The 16542-nt window shown below is 64.8% G+C and overlaps 1 protein-coding gene across 2 annotated transcripts in view; it reads right to left on the bottom strand.

The window, feature by feature from the left end:
- mthfd1l (methylenetetrahydrofolate dehydrogenase (NADP+ dependent) 1 like) overlaps positions 1-14089 on the bottom strand; it is a 725847-nt gene extending 711758 nt beyond the window's left edge. Inside the window, exon 1 of one of the 2 annotated variants that reach the window (XM_085981835.1) lies at positions 13773-14089. In XM_085981835.1, coding sequence (XP_085837961.1) covers positions 13773-13957 — 185 coding nt within the window. In that variant the 5' untranslated portion in view covers positions 13958-14089. The remainder of the gene's footprint in view (positions 1-13772) is intronic. The other variant, XM_085981834.1, reaches the window with a different exon arrangement.
- Between the last annotated feature and the right edge of the window lie 2453 nt (positions 14090-16542).

The raw sequence follows: 16542 nt of genomic DNA on the forward strand, positions 1-16542 counted from the left end.
CTCTCCCTCTGTCTGGCTGGGAGCAGTCCTATTCCCCTGTGGGACAGGAGTGGTGCAGGTCTGACATTGTTGTTTTGCATGGGGATCCTCTCTGGTCTCGGTTGGTGTGTTGGTGGTCCTTGTAGTGTTCCTGATATGTACCCCGCTGATCTCTGGTGGTCGGGGGGGGGTCCTCTTGGAGTCTGGGTATGGACCCGGTTAAAAGCGACGTCCTTCAGGGCTTTAGCAAGGATCGATATTCTTTGCCTTTGGATGTGGACGTGGTCGTAAAGACATTCCTCATCGAGGGTGGGGTGTTGGGCCAGGTGTACGTTGTGGTTTGATTCGCAGTCTCTTGCTATGCTGGCATTTATCTCATGAATTGTGTTGTTGTTGAAGTCTGTTCTCGGCAATATTGTGGAAACAGTGATTCTAGTGTTTGGAAATGTACTGCTTGCTTTCCTAATCATTGCTCTGAGCGATGTTGCTACTTCTTTCTGTTGGGTCTTTAGGTCATTTGTGCCCGTGTGTATTATTATGTGTTGGGGGGAGCCTAATCTGGCTTTGGTCAGCCATCCCATGGCTCTGTTTGTTGTTGGGCACCAGATCTTTTCTACTTTACTTCTAGGGAATAGCTTTTTCTCCCATAGAAATTTCCCATTTGAGTCTATGAGTATTACGACGTCAGCCTTGTTTGTGTTTACTGTCTGGTGGCTTTCGCTTGGACTCATAGTGTGTGTGCTGGGCTGGGGTGTCTGGTGTGTGCGTACCTCTTGTGAGCGGCCCGCTTGTGGTTCCACGGTGGTGGGGGAAGATTGCGAATCAGTATGCTGGTCGGTCTGTGTGGCACCCCTTGTATTGTGTGTCTGTTGCTTTTGTTCCGTGTGGGAGTGCAGCCGTTCCGTCCGGCTCTGCCTTGTCTTATCTCTAGCCTCTGGTTGCTGGTCTAATGGTGTTATCTCTCCTCTATGGCTCTCTTCTTTTTCCTGCAGCTCTTTCACCTGATTCCTAAGTAGATTCACCTGGTTCTCAAGTAGCTTCAGCTCTCTCTTGTGTCTCTCCCTCTCCTGATTTTGATAGTCATTCATTTTGAGGAAGTCCTCTCTAAGTTTAACCACCTCTATCTCTAATTGATTAAATTTATCTTTTGGTTGTATCTGGCTGTGTGATCCCGGGGTATGTGCCTGGTCGGCCCTGGAAGGCTCACTCACTTCCTGGCTAGGCTGGTCGGCCCTGGAGGGCTCACTCACTTCCTGGCTATGCTGCTCTTCTCTTGGTGAGCTGGGAATGGTAGGGGGACTATGTGTGGCTTCCTCCCTGGTAGTTATGCTGGGGTTTGTCAGTTGTATCGTGTGGCTGTGGTTCCCCGGGGTTAGTGTCTGGTTTGAACTGTGTGGCTCGTTCACCTCCTGACCAGGCAGATTTTCTCCTGGTAAGTTGTCAATGTTGGGGGGAGTGCGGGCCACTCTGGGGCTGTTCCTTCCCCCCTTAGTTAATTTTTTCAGTGTCCTGAAGGCCGTTGCAAATTTGTCGAGGTTGCCTTGCACTAATATTGTCCCGGTATTGTACGCGTTGACCGTCGTAGTTGAACTGTCTCCTGGTGTGTTAATTTTCATTATGGACCCATTTGCGGTATTTTCTAGCTTAACATTGGTATAGTGTGATTTTATTGCTGTGATCCAAGCCACTGGCTGATCGGAGTAGAAAATGAGGTTACTTTTTGTCCCATTGTTGTAACAGTCAGCAAAAAGTGTTTCTGGTTTTTCTCTCATCTGCTCATGCTTGATCGCTTTTATAGCTTTTTTTGCGGTGTTGGGGGGAATCTGGAAGCGGGGCTGTTGTGGATCTTCTGATTCGCTCATTTTTGGTAAAGTATTGTTGATCTTAGAATAAGCTTTTCTGGGGCCCCGGGTTTGGTGTTTCCCTCTCCCTGTTCGCGAACTTTCCCGGTCCCCCTCTCCGACCCCGTGGTCCCTGGGCCTCGGCTTCTGGGTTCACCCTTCTCAGGTCTGGGTCTGTGAGCCGCTGTTTCCCGGTGCCTTCGGGCTGTTCCCCTCCCCCTCAGAGGTCTCTGTGCCTCTGTCTCGGCCTGGCTCCTCGGGCCTTTCCCTGGCTTCAGTCTCCCTCCCTGGGCCCTGTACTCACAGTCTTGGTTTGCTTCTGGAAGCCTTCTGGTTGCTCCCCTTCTCCTCAGAGGTCTCTGGGCCTGGCTCCTCGGGCCTTTCCCGGGCTTTCTAGCCCAGCCGCCGCTCGGGTTGTGCCTCGTTCGCCGTTCGGGTGCTGGACTGCGGTCGTCGCTCGGGTGCTGGACTGCGGCCGTCGCTCGGGTGCTGGACTGCGGTCGTCGCTCGGGTGCTGGACTGCGGCCGCCGATCGGGCCGTGTCTCGTTCGCCGCTCGGGCTCCCCGAGTCACCTCGTTCCGGCTGCCGCTGCGTCTCCGTGCGGCCTCCCCGATTCGCCTCGTTTCCCGAAGCGGCCTCCCCGAGTCTCCTCGCTCCGGCTGCTGCTGCGTCTCCGTGCGGCCTTCGCGCCTCGGTTCCCGATGCGGCCGAGTCACCTTGCTTCTGCTGCTGCTGTGGCCCCGTTTGTTTTTTTTTTCCCTTATTTCTTTTTTTTTTTTTTTTTCTTTGGCTTTTTTTTTTCTAGTTTCCTCTGGTTTTTTTTCCTTTGGTGGTCTTTTCCTTCCTTACTTAATCTAGACTAAACTAAACTTAAACTTAACTAAACAAACTAAACAAACTTAACTAGAACTAGATTTAACTTTAAAACCTTTTTAAACTTGAAATGAACCTTTTTTTTCCCCACTTTAAACACTAAAAATTCAGCAGCCCATCTTCAGCGTGTGTATTCACTCTGTCTGGCTGTCTGGCTCCCTCCCTGCCCCTACGCCACCCCCTCCCCGCCCCTCCCCCCACTCCCTCCCTGCCCCTCCCCCCACTCCCTCCCTGCCCCTACGCCACCCCCTCCCCCCACGCCCCTACGCCACCCCCTCCCCCCACGCCCCTACGCCACCCCCTCCCCCCACTCCCTCCCTGCCCCTACGCCACCCCCCACGCCCCTACGCCACCCCCTCCCCCCACTCCCTCCCTGCCCCTACGCCACCCCCTCCCCCCACTCCCTCCCTGCCCCTACGCCACCCCCTCCTCCCACTCCCTCCCTGCCCCTACGCCACCCCCTCCCCCCACTCCCTCCCTGCCCCTACGCCACCCCCTCCCTCCCTGCCCCTCCCCCCACTCCCTCCCCCCACTCCCTCCCTGCCCCTACGCCACCCCCTCCCCCCACTCCCTCCCTGCCCCTACGCCACCCCCTCCCCCCACTCCCTCCCTGCCTACGCCACCCCCTCCCCCCACTCCCTCCCTGCCCCTACGCCACCCCCACCCCCACTCCCTGCCTACGCCACCCCCTCCCCCCACTCCCTCCCTGCCCCTACGCCACCCCCTCCCCCCACTCCCTCCCTGCCCCTACGCCACCCCCCTCCCCCCACTCCCTCCCTGCCCCTACGCCACCCCCTCCCCCCACTCCCTCCCTGCCCCTACGCCACCCCCTCCCCCCACTCCCTCCCTGCCCCTACGCCACCCCCTCCTCCCACTCCCTCCCTGCCCCTACGCCACCCCCTCCCCCCACTCCCTCCCTGCCCCTACGCCACCCCCTCCCTCCCTGCCCCTCCCCCCACTCCCTCCCCCCACTCCCTCCCTGCCCCTACGCCACCCCCCTCCCCCCACTCCCTCCCTGCCCCTACGCCACCCCCCTCCCCCCACTCCCTCCCTGCCCCTACGCCACCCCCTCCCCCCACTCCCTCCCTGCCTACGCCACCCCCTCCCCCCACTCCCTCCCTGCCCCTACGCCACCCCCACCCCCCACTCCCTCCCTGCCTACGCCACCCCCTCCCCCCACGCCCCTACGCCACCCCCTCCCCCCACGCCCCTACGCCACTCCCTCCCTGCCCCTACGCCACGCCCCCACGCCACCCCCCTCCCTCCACTCCCTCTGCCCCTACGCCACCCCCTCCCCCCACTCGCTCCCTGCCCCTACGCCACCCCCTCCCCCCACTCCCTCCCCCCACTCCCTCCCTGCCCCTACGCCACCCCCTCCCCCCACTCCCTCCCTGCCCCTACGCCACCCCCTCCCCCCACTCCATCCCTGCCCCTACGCCACCCCCCTCCCCCCACTCCCTCCCTGCCTACGCCACCCCCTCCCCCCACTCCCTCCCTGCCGCTACGCCACCCCCTCCCCCCACTCCCTCCCTGCCCCTCCCTCCCCCCACTCCCTCCCTGCCCCATCCCTGCCCCTCCCCCCACTCCCTCCCTGCCCCTCCCCCCACTCCCTCCCTGCCCCTCCCCCCCACTCCCTCCCTGCCCCTACGCCACCCCCTCCCCCCACTCCCTCCCTGCCCCTACGCCACCCCCTCCCCCCACGCCCCTACGCCACCCAATACAATACAATACAATAATACAATACAAATCGCTTTATTGGCATGATAAGGTACATCTTATGTTGCCAAAGCATCAAAATACATTTATGGTTGAACACAAACGCGGTTCCATTCATACAGTGTATAAACAGGTATATCCCCGAGTTTATAAATATATTTTCGCCTTGTTTATATATACTCTTGTCTTAGTTTACTGGTTGTCCCTCTGTTCATGGCAAGCTGTAACATAGTGTGCCGCCAGTGTTACACAGCTTCTCTCCTCCCCCAGCAGGAATGGGAGTTTTTGGTTGTCAGTCAGATTTCTGAATTCAGGGCATATTTGTGAGAATTTTTGATAGAAATTCTCTCTGATGCCCTGATATTTTCCACAGGCTGTGAGGAAGTGCATCTCTGTCTCAACTACTCCCTGACTGCAGTGAGAGCATATCCTGTCTTCTCTTGGCAGCCTGGTCTGCCTGTGTCTGCCTTTTTCGATCGCTAGGCTATGTTCGCTAAGTCTGTACCTTGTCAAGGTTCTTCTCAGTTTGTTATCCTTCACCATGGTCAGGTAATCAGCTATGTTGTATTGTCTGTTTAGGGCCAAGTAGCAATTGAGTTTGCTTTGGGTTTTTGTTGTTTCTGCCCAATATGACAGATATTTTTCCTTTTGCTTAGCGACGATTGTGTTGGGTCGAATTCTTTGTGTTACCCTGTCACTGTCCTGGGGCTGGTTATTGTTATTATTGTTATTCGTTACTTTATTGAGTCCCAGGACTAGTTGACTGAGGGTATTCTTCTTTATGGTCAGCTCTTGGCATTTCAGGGCGTAGTAGTGATAGCATTGGGGGTTGCTCATTTGCAGGTGATTCCAAAAATGGTGGCTCTTTTTTGGATAGTGATTATTAATGGGTATTGGCCTAGTTCCCCCTCCCCCCACGCCAATACGCCACCCCCTCCCCCCACGCCCCTACGCCACCCCCTCCCCCCACGCCACTACGCCACCCCCTCCCTCCCTGCCCCTACGCCACCCCCTCCCCCCACTCCCTCCCTGCCCCTACGCCACCCCCCACGCCCCTACGCCACCCCCTCCCCCCACGCCCCTACGCCACCCCCCACCCCCACACCACCCCCTCCCCCCACTCCCTCCCTGCCCCTACGCCACCCCCTCCCCCCACTCCCTCCCTGCCCCTACGCCACCCCCTCCCCCCACTCCCTCCCTGCCCCTACGCCACCCCCTCCCCCCACTCCCTCCCTGCCCCTACGCCACCCCCTCCCCCCACTCCCTCCCTGCCCCTACGCCACCCCCTCCCCCCACTCCCTCCCCCCACTCCCTCCCTGCCCCTACGCCACCCCCTCCCCCCACTCCCTCCCTGCCCCTACGCCACCCCCTCCCCCCACTCCCTCCCTGCCCCTACGCCACCCCCTCCCTCCCTGCCCCTCCCCCCACTCCCTCCCCCCACTCCCTCCCTGCCCCTACGCCACCCCCTCCCCCCACACCCTCCCTGCCCCCACGCCATCCCCTCCCCCCCCGACTCCCTCCCTGCCCCCACGCCACCCCCTCCCCCCACTCCCTCCCTGCCCCCACGCCACCCTCTCCCTCCCTGCCCCTACGCCACCCCCTCCCCCCACTCCCTCCCTGCCCCGACGCCACCCCCTCCCCCCACTCCCTCCCTGCCCCTACGCCACCCCCTCCCCCCCTGCCCTCCCTGCCGCTACGCTCCCCCCACTCCCTCCCTGCCCCTACGCTCCCCCCACTCCCTCCCTGCCCCTACGCTCCCCCCACTCCCTCCCTACCCCTACGCTCCCCCCACTCCCTCCCTGCCCCTACGCTCCCCCCACTCCCTCCCTACCCCTACGCTCCCCCCACTCCCTCCTTGCCCCTACGCTCCCCCCACTCCCTCCCTGCCCCTACGCTCCCCCCACTCCCTCCCTGCCCCTACGCCACCCCCTCCCCCCACTCCCTCCCTGCCCCTACGCCACCCCCTCCCCCCACGCCACCCTCCCCCCACGCCACCCCCTCCCCCCACTCCCTCCCTGCCCCTACGCCACCCCCGCCACCCCCTCCCCCCACCCCCTCCACGCCACCCCCTCCCCCACTCCCTCCCTGCCCCTACGCCACCCCCTCCCCCCACTCCCTCCCTGCCCCAACGCCACCCCCTCCCCCCACTCCCTCCCTGCCCCTACGCCATCCCCTCCCCCCACGCCCCTACGCCACCCCCCTCCCCCCACTCCCTCCCTGCCCCTACGCCACCCCCCACGCCCCTTCGCCACCCCCCACGCCCCTTCGCCACCCCCCACGCCACCCCCTCCCCCACTCCCTCCCTGCCCCTACGCCACCCCCTCCCCCCACTCCCTCCCTGCCCCTACGCCACCCCCTCCCCCCACTCCCTCCCTGCCCCTACGCCACCCCCTCCCCCCACTCCCTCCCTGCCCCTACGCCACCCCCTCCCCCCACTCCCTCCCTGCCTACGCCACCCCCTCCCCCCACTCCCTCCCTGCCCCTACGCCACCCCCTCCCCCCACTCCCTCCCTGCCTACGCCACCCCCTCCCCCCACGCCCCTACGCCACCCCCTCCCCCCACGCCCCTACGCCACCCCCTCCCTCCCTGCCCCTACGCCACCCGCTCCCCCCACGCCCCCCCTCCCCCTACGCCACCCTCCCCCCACGCCACCCCCTCCCTGCCCCTGCGCCACCCCCTCCCCCCACTCCCTCCCTGCCCCTGCGCCACCCCCTCCCCCCACTCCCTCCCTGCCCCTACGCCACCCCCTCCCCCCACTCCCTCCTTGCCCTTACGCCACCCCCTCCCTGCCCTTACGCCACCCCCCTCCCCCCACTCCCTCCCTGCCTACGCCACCCCCTCCGCCCACTCCCTCCCAGCCCCTACGCCACACCCTCCCCCCACTCCCTCCCTGCCTCTACGCCACCCCCTCCCCCCACTCCCTCCCTGCCCCTCCCCCCACTCCCTCCCTGCCCCTCCCCCACTCCCTCCCTGCCCCTCCCCCCACTCCCTCCCTGCCCACTCCCTCCCTGCCCCTACGCCACCCCCTCCCCCCACTCCCTCCCTGCCCCTCCCCCCACTCCCTCCCTGCCCACTCCCTCCCTGCCCCTACGCCACCCCCTCCCCCCACTCCCTCCCTGCCCCTACGCCACCCCCTCCCCCCACGCCCCTACGCCACACCCCTCCCCCCACGCCCCTACGCCACCCCCTCCCCCCACGCCCCTACGCCACCCCCCTCCCCCCACTCCCTCCCTGCCCCTACGCCACCCCCCACGCCCCTACGCCACCCCCTCCCCCCACGCCCCTACGCCACCCCCCTCCCCCCACTCCCTCCCTGCCCCTACGCCACCCCCTCCCCCCACTCCCTCCCTGCCCCTACGCCACCCCCTCCCCCCACCCCCTCCCCCCACTCCCTCCCTGCCCCTACGCCACCCCCTCCCCCCACTCCCTCCCTGCCCCTACGCTTCCCCCACTCCCTCGCTGCCCCTACGCCACCCCCTCCCCCCACTCCCTCCCTGCCCCTACGCCACCCCCTCCCCCCACTCCCTCCCCCCACTCCCTCCCTGCCCCTATGCCACCCCCTCCCTGCCCCTACGCCACCCCCTCCCTCCCTGCCCCTACGCCACCCCCCTCCCCCTCCCTGCCCCTACGCCACCCCCTCCCTCCCTGCCCCTACGCCACCCCCTCCCCCTCCCTGCCCCTACGCCACCCCCTCCCTCCCTGCCCCTACGCCACCCCCTCCCCCCACTCCCTCCCTGCCCCTACGCCACCCCCTCCCTCCCTGCCCCTACGCCACCCCCTCCCCCCACTCCCTCCCTGCCCCTACGCCACCCCCCTCCCTCCCTGCCCCTACGCCACCCCCCACGCCCCTACGCCACCCCCCACGCCACCCCCTCCCCACACTCCCTCCCTGCCTGCCCCTCCCCCCACTCCCTCCCTGCCCCTACGCCACCCCCTCCCCCCCTGCCCCTACGCCACCCCCTCCCCCCACTCCCTCCCTGCCCCTACGCCACCCCCTCCCCCCACTCCCTCCCTGCCCCTACGCCACCCCCTCCCCACACTCCCTCCCTGCCCCTCCCCCCACTCCCTCCCAGCCCCTACGCCACCCCCTCCCCCCACTCCCTCCCTGCCCCTACGCCACCCCCCTCCCCCCACTCCCTCCCTGCCCCTCCCTGCCCCTCCCCCCACTCCCTCCCTGCCCACTCCCTCCCTGCCCCTACGCCACCCCCTCCCCCCACTCCCTCCCTGCCCCTACGCCACCCCCCTCCCCCCACGCCCCTACGCCACACCCTCCCCCCACGCCCCTACACCACCCCCTCCCCCCACGCCCCTACGCCACCCCCCTCCCCCCACGCCCCTACGCCACCCCCTCCCCCCCACGCCACCCCCCTCCCCCCACTCCCTCCCTGCCCCTACGCCACCCCCCTCCCCCCCACTCCCCTCCCTGCCCCTACGCCACCCCCTCCCCCCACTCCCTCCCTGCCCCTACGCCACCCCCCTCCCCCCACTCCCTCCCTGCCCCTACGCTTCCCCCACTCCCTCGCTGCCCCTACGCCACCCCCTCCCCCCACTCCCTCCCTGCCCCTACGCCACCCCCTCCCCCCACTCCCTCCCTGCCCCTATGCCACCCCCTCCCCGCCCCTACGCCACCCCCTCCCTCCCTGCCCCTACGCCACCCCCTCCCCCTCCCTGCCCCTACGCCACCCCCTCCCTCCCTGCCCCTACGCCACCCCCTCCCTCCCTGCCCCTACGCCACCCCCTCCCCCTCCCTGCCCCTACGCCACCCCCCTCCCTCCCTGCCCCTACGCCACCCCCCACGCCACCCCCCTCCCCACACTCCCTCCCTGCCCCTCCCCCCACTCCCTCCCTGCCCCTACGCCACCCCCTCCCCCCACTCCCTCCCTGCCCCTACGCCACCCCCCTCCCCCCACTCCCTCCCTGCCCCTACGCCACCCCCTCCCCCCACTCCCTCCCTGCCCCTACGCCACCCCCTCCCCACACTCCCTCCCTGCCCCTCCCCCCCACTCCCTCCCTGCGCCTACGCCACCCCCCTCCCCCCACTCCCTCCCTGCCCCTACGCCACCCCCCTCCCCCCACTCCCTCCCTGCCCCTACGCCACCCCCCTCCCCCCCACTCCCTCCCTGCCCCTACGCCACCCCCTCCCCCCACTCCCTCCCTGCCCCTCCCCCCACTCCCTCCCTGCCCCTCCCCCCACTCCCTCCCTGCCCACTCCCTCCCTGCCCCGCCACCCCCCCCTCCCCCCACTCCCTCCCTGCCCCTACGCCACCCCCCACGCCCCTACGCCACCCCCTCCCCCCACGCCACCCCCCTCCCCCCACTCCCTCCCTGCCCCTACGCCACCCCCTCCCCCCACCCCCCTCCCCCACTCCCTCCCTGCCCCTACGCCACCCCCTCCCCCCACTCCCTCCCTGCCTGCCCCTCCCCCAACTCCCTCCCCCCACCCCCCTCCCCCACTCCCTCCCTGCCCCCACGCCACCCCCCTCCCCCCACTCCCTCCCTGCCCCCACGCCACCCCCTCCCCCCCACTCCCTCCCTGCCCCCACGCCACCCCCCTCCCCCCACGCCACCCCCTCCCCCCACTCCCTCCCTGCCCCCACGCCACCCCCCTCCCCCCCACTCCCTCCCTGCCCCCACGCCACCCCCTCCCCCCACTCCCTCCCTGCCCCCACGCCACCCCCTCCCTCCCTGCCCCTACGCCACTCCCTCCCTGCCCCGACGCCACCCCCTCCCCCCACTCCCTCCCTGCCCCTACGCCACCCCCTCCCCCCCCTGCCCTCCCTGCCGCTACGCTCCCCCCACTCCCTCCCTGCCACTACGCTCCCACCACTCCCTCCCTGCCCCTACGCTCCCCCCACTCCCTCCCTGCCCCTACGCTCCCCGCACTCCCTCCCTGCCCCTACGCTCCCCCCACTCCCTCCCTGCCCCTACGCTCCCCGCACTCCCTCCCTGCCCCTACGCTCCCCCCACTCCCTCCCTGCCCCTACGCTCCCCCCACTCCCTCCCTGCCCCTACGCTCCCCCCACTCCCTCCCTGCCCCTACGCTCCCCCCACTCCCTCCCTGCCCCTACGCTCCCCCCACTCCCTCCTTGCCCCTCCGCTCCCCCCACTCCCTCCCTGCCCCTACGCTCCCCCCACTCCCTCCCTGCCCCTACGCCACCCCCTCCCCCCACTCCCTCCCTGCCCCTACGCCACCCCCTCCCCCCACGCCCCTACGCCACCCTCCCCCCACGCCACCCCCCTCCCCCCACTCCCTCCCTGCCACGCCACCCCCTCCCCCCCACGCCACCCCCTCCCCCCACTCCCTCCCTGCCCCTGCGCCACCCCCTCCCCCCACTCCCTCCCTGCCCCTACGCCACCCCCCTCCCCCCCTGCCCCTACGCCACCCCCCTCCCCCCACTCCCCCCCCTGCCCCTACGCCACCCCCTCACCCCACTCCCTCCCTGCCTCTCCCCCCACTCCCTCCCCCCACTCCCTCCCTGCCCCTACGCCACCCCCTCCCCCCACTCCCTCCCTGCCCCTACGCCACCCCCCTCCCCCCACTCCCTCCCTGCCCCTACGCCACCCCCTCCCCCCACGCCACCCCCTCCCCCCACTCCCTCCCTGCCCCCCACGCCACCCCCCTCCCCCCCACTCCCTCCCTGCCCCCACGCCACCCCCTCCCTCCCTGCCCCTACGCTCCCCCCACTCCCTCCCTGCCACTACGCTCCCCCCCACTCCCTCCCTGCCCCTACGCTCCCCCCACTCCCTCCTTGCCCCTACGCTCCCCCCACTCCCTCCCTGCCCCTACGCTCCCCCAACTCCCTCCCTGCCCCTACGCTTCCCCCACTCCCTCGCTGCCCCTACGCCACCCCCTCCCCCCCACTCCCTCCCCCCACTCCCTCCCTGCCCCTACGCTTCCCCCACTCCCTCGCTGCCCCTACGCCACCCCCTCCCCCCCTGCCCCTATGCCACCCCCTCCCCCCACTCCCTCCCTGCCCCTACGCCACCCCCCTCCCTCCCTGCCCCTACGCCACCCCCCTCCCCCTCCCTGCCCCTACGCCACCCCCTCCCCTCCCTGCCCCTACGCCACCCCATCCCCCCCACTCCCTCCCTGCCCCTACGCCACCCCCCTCCCTCCCTGCCCCTAAGCCACCCCCTCCCCCCACTCCCTCCCTGCCCCTACGCCACCCCCCTCCCTCCCTGCCCCTACGCCACCCTCCCCCCACTCCCTCCCTGCCCCCACGCCACCCCCCTCCCCCCCACTCCCTCCCTGCCCCCACGCCACCCCCCTCCCCCCCACTCCCTCCCTGCCCCCACGCCACCCCCCTCCCCCCACTCCCTCCCTGCCCCCACGCCACCCCCCTCCCCCCACTCCCTCCCTGCCCCTACGCCACCCCCTCCCTCCCTGCCCCTACGCCACCCCCTCACCCCACTCCCTCCCTGCCCCTACGCCACCCCCTCCCTCCCTGCTCCTACGCCACCCCCCTCCCCCCACTCCCTCCCTGCCCCTACGCCACCCCCTCCCCCCACTCCCTCCCTGCCCCTACGCCACCCCCCTCCCCCCACTCCCTCCCTGCCCCTACGCCACCCCCTCCCCCCACGCCCCTACGCCACCCCCCTCCCCCCACTCCCTCCCTGCCCCTACGCCATCCCCTCCCCCCACGCCCCTACGCCACCCCCCTCCCCCCACTCCCTCCCTGCCCCTACGCCATCCCCTCCCCCCACGCCCCTACGCCACCCCCCTCCCCCCACGCCCCTACGCCACCCCCCACGCCCCTACGCCATCCCCCACGCCACCCCCCTCCCCCCCACTCCCTCCCTGCCCCTACGCCACCCCCTCCCCCCACTCCCTCCCTGCCCCTACGCCACCCCCTCCCCCCACTCCCTCCCTGCCCCTACGCCACTCCCTCCCTGCCTACGCCACCCCCCTCCCCCCACTCCCTCCCTGCCCCTACGCCACTCCCTCCCTGCCTACGCCACCCCCCTCCCCCCACTCCCTCCCTCACTCACCCCCTCCCCCCACTCCCTCCCTCACCCACCCCCTCCCCCCACTCCCTCCCTCACCCACCCCCTCCCCCCACTCCCTCCCTCACCCCCCCACTCCCTCACCCACCCACCCCCTCCCCCCACTCCCTCCCTCACCCACCCACCCACTCCCTCCCTCACCCCCTCCCCCCACCCCCTCCCTCACCCACCCACCCCCTCCCTCACCCCCCCACCCCCTCCCTCACCCCCCCACTCAATTCACAATTCAAATCGCTTTATTGGCATGATAAGTTACATCTTATGTTGCCAAAGCATCAAAATACATTTATGGTTTAGCACATAAACGCAGTTCTATTCATACAGTGTATCAACAGGTATATCCCTGAGTGCATAAATATACATTCGCATTGTTTATATATATTCTTTTCTTAGTTTACTGGTTGTCCCTCTGTTCATGGCAAGCTGTAACATAGTGTGCCGTCAGTGTTATACAGCTTCTCTCCTCTCCCAGTAGGAATGGGAGTTTTTGGTTGTCATTCAGATTTCTGAAATCAGGGCATATTTGTGAGAATTTTTGGTAGAAATTCTCCCTGATGCCCTGATATTTTCCACAAGCTGTGAGGAAGTGCACTCCCTCACCCACCCACCCCCTCCCCCCACTCCCTCCCCCACCCACCCCCTCCCCCCACTCCCTCCCTCACCCCCACTCCCTCCCTCACCCCCACCCCACTCCCTCCCTCACCCACCCCCTCCGCCCCCCCCACTCCCTCCCTCACCCACTCACCCCCTCCCCCCACTCCCTCCCTCACCCACCCCCTCCCCCCACTCAATTTACAATTTACAATTTAAATCGCTTTATTGGCATGATAAGTTACATCTTATGTTGCCAAAGCATCAAAATACATTTATGGTTTAGCACATAAACGCAGTTCTATTCATACAGTGTATAAACAGGTATATCCCTGAGTGTATAAATATACATTCGCATTGTTTATATATATTTTTTTCTTAGCTTACTGGTTGTCCCTCTGTTCATGGCAAGCTGTAACATAGTGTGCCGTCAGTGTTATACAGCTTCTCTCCTCTCCCAGTAGGAATGGGAGTTTTTGGTTGTCATTCAGATTTCTGAAATCAGGGCATATTTGTGAGAATTTTTGGTAGAAATTCTCCCTGATGCCCTGATATTTTCCACAAGCTGTGAGGAAGTGCACTCCCTCACCCACCCCCCCCCCACTCAATACAATACAATACAAATCGCTTTATTGGCATGATAAGGTACATCTTATGTTGCCAAAGCATCAAAATACATTTCCTCCCTCACCCACCCCCTCCCACTCCCTCCCACCCATGCCCCAACCATGCCCCACTCCCCTCACCCATCACCCCTCATGTTTACCTGACACTTCCCATCACCCCGGTGCCGGGGGGCTGCCGGCCGAGTGCCTGTACCTCCGCCGCCCCCTCCTCAGCGCCGGTGGCCAGTAATCGTTGCACACAACCCCGGAGGCCGGCCGGTTGCCGAGAACAGGCCGGCCCCCAGCCCCTCGCCGCCAGCAGCGCCCACATGGCCCGAGCTCGCATCCAACAGACAGCGCGGCCGCCCCGAGAACGCCGGGCCCTGGCTCTGGCTCCGCCCTCGGCCCGCTTAAAGGAGTAGTGCTATGCCTCAGCCCCGCTTTAAAGGGGCAGTGCTCTGCCTCAGCCCCGCTTAAAAAGGGCAGTGCTCTGCCCCAGCCCCGCACAAAGGGGCGGTGCTCTGCCCCAGCCCCGCACAAAGGGGCGGTGCTCAGCCTCAGCCCCGCACAAAGGGGCGGTGCTCAGCCTCAGCCCCGCACAAAGGGGCGGTGCTCAGCCTCAGCCCCGCACAAAGGGGCGGTGCTCAGCCTCAGCCCCGCACAAAGGGGCGGTGCTCAGCCTCAGCCCCGCACAAAGGGGCGGTGCTCAGCCTCAGCCCCGCACAAAGGGGCGGTGCTCAGCCTCAGCCCCGCACAAAGGGGCGGTGCTCAGCCTCAGCCCCGCACAAAGGGGCGGTGCTCAGCCTTAGCCCCGCTTCAAAGAGCAGTGCACTGCTTCAGCCCCAAGGCCCGCTTAAAGGGGCAATGCTTAGCCTCAGCCTCCACACCAACCTCCTCCTCCAACCCCTCAAATCTCACGCAACTGCAGCACAGTTTCTCAGATGCAACACTGGAGGTCCTGCTGGAGGAGGTCCAGAAGAGGAGGAGGGATGTCCTGTACCTGAAGGGGGTGGGGAAAGGATGCCACCTCGCCCTCCTGTTCCTCTCTCCTGCAACAGCTGGTGCTACTCGCCCTGGCCTCATGTCCTCCTCCATTCCTTGTCCAGGCCAAGGTGGGCCCCTCGCAATTTCCCCATGGCCAAGCACTCCCTTTCTCCTGGTGACTCCGATAAGGTGGAGTAGCACAGCACTTACTCTTTTTAGGTGAAGTCCTCAGAGAATTTCTGGAATAAATGTTGCTCAAGTGTTGGTGAAGTTTTGACAAAGTGTCCCAGAAAGTCTCCCGGTGTGTTTCAGAGATCCTCCTCACAGCTCCAGCAGCAATGAACGTGAAATGGTGAGTAGCCCTTTAAGTAGCGCTTGAAATCCACATCAATGCCATGTTTACTCCCAAACAGCTGGTCACTGTTAGGAGAGGACGTTAGTTGAAGCACTAGTCACCAAAATGCCGTGCAGCCTCTTTAATGAGCACTAGCTGGCATTTTAAATGTCGATCAGCTGTTTACCAGCCTCTGGGCAGCCATTCCTAGCACTAGCTTCAACTCTTTTACCTGAAGGCAGGCTAAACCGGCGTTGCAGCTTAAGACCCCATCTTGGCCTCCTCGCAGGCTCCTTAGCGCCTAAAGTATTCAGCAAAAATCACCCCCTTGTGCTCTTCCTGCAGCCTACTACACACATCATTCATCAGCACCAAATTGCTTCAGACACCTTCTGTTAGATCCGTGTATCTTAATGTTTGGCCTTCAATAATCAGACAAAAGACTGCAGGGAACGATTCAACAGGTGTTTACTGAATGAGGGTTACTCTAGAACTAAGTGTACAGATCACTACTCAGGGTTTATATAGAGGTGTGGTCACTGCCGGTACTACAGTATACAGGAGCTGTAAAAAGTAGTTCTCCCCTTAAAGGTACATACATTACAATTCCTCCCCTTTTAGATTAACAGTACCATAACACTCATTTAACAATTAAATATCAAACTAATTACAATTAACACTTTTAACATGCAACACTAGCTGAAAATAGTCTATTTATAAATTCAGTCTTTGGGGAGGCTTCCTGATCCTTTCTGGATAGCACCTTTCCAGAGTGTCTTGCTCTTGGTGCGGAGGCGATTCTGGCCCCCTGTCGTCGGTTGGTTCATCAGCTTCCGATGCTACTGTTTCTGGGGTAGATGCCACCTGTACGTCGGGTTCATCACCAGGTACGTATGGGCGAGGCATGGGGTTGACTTGTTCCTGTGACTCTAGGATCTGGTCAGCATGGCGTCTCACGATGCTCTCCCCAACGTCCACTGTGTACATTAGTGGGCCCTGCCGTGTGCATATCGTTCCTGGCTGCCATTTTTCTGTTCGGTAGTCGCGGGCCAAGACTGGTTGCCCTACATTGAAGCTCCTTGTTGGCTTCTCATGGATGTGCTGGAATTGCTTACTCTCAACATCTCTTCGTACGTTTGGTCTGAGCAAATCCAGGCGAGATCTTAACCTTCGGTTAAAGAACATCATGGCTGGGGCCTGGTTGGTGACTGCATGTGTCGCATTCCGGTAGGCGAACAGGAAATTGTCCACCTTGTGCTGCAGCGGAATGTTGTCATTGTACATAGCCTTTATTGCCTTCTTAAAGGTTTGTACGAACCTCTCAGCCAATCCATTTGTGGCTGGATGATACGGGGCGGATGTGTAATGCCTTACCCCATTCCTTTTCATAAATCTTCGAAACTCTTCGGACACAAACTGTGGTGCGTCATCAGAGCAAATCTGCTCTGGCAAGCCGTTCCTGGCAAAAATGGTCCGTAGGACTGCAATAGTTTTCTCCGTGGTGGTGGAGGACATTTTGATGACCTCAGGCCATTTCGAGTGCGCATCCACGGCTATTAAAAACATTGAGTCCATGAATGGACCAGCAAAATCAATATGCACCCGTTGCCATG

Source organism: Somniosus microcephalus, chromosome 3, assembly GCF_052327205.1.
Source record: "Somniosus microcephalus isolate GS21.2 chromosome 3, FLI_Smic_1.0, whole genome shotgun sequence".
NCBI classification, from domain to species: domain Eukaryota; kingdom Metazoa; phylum Chordata; class Chondrichthyes; order Squaliformes; family Somniosidae; genus Somniosus; species Somniosus microcephalus.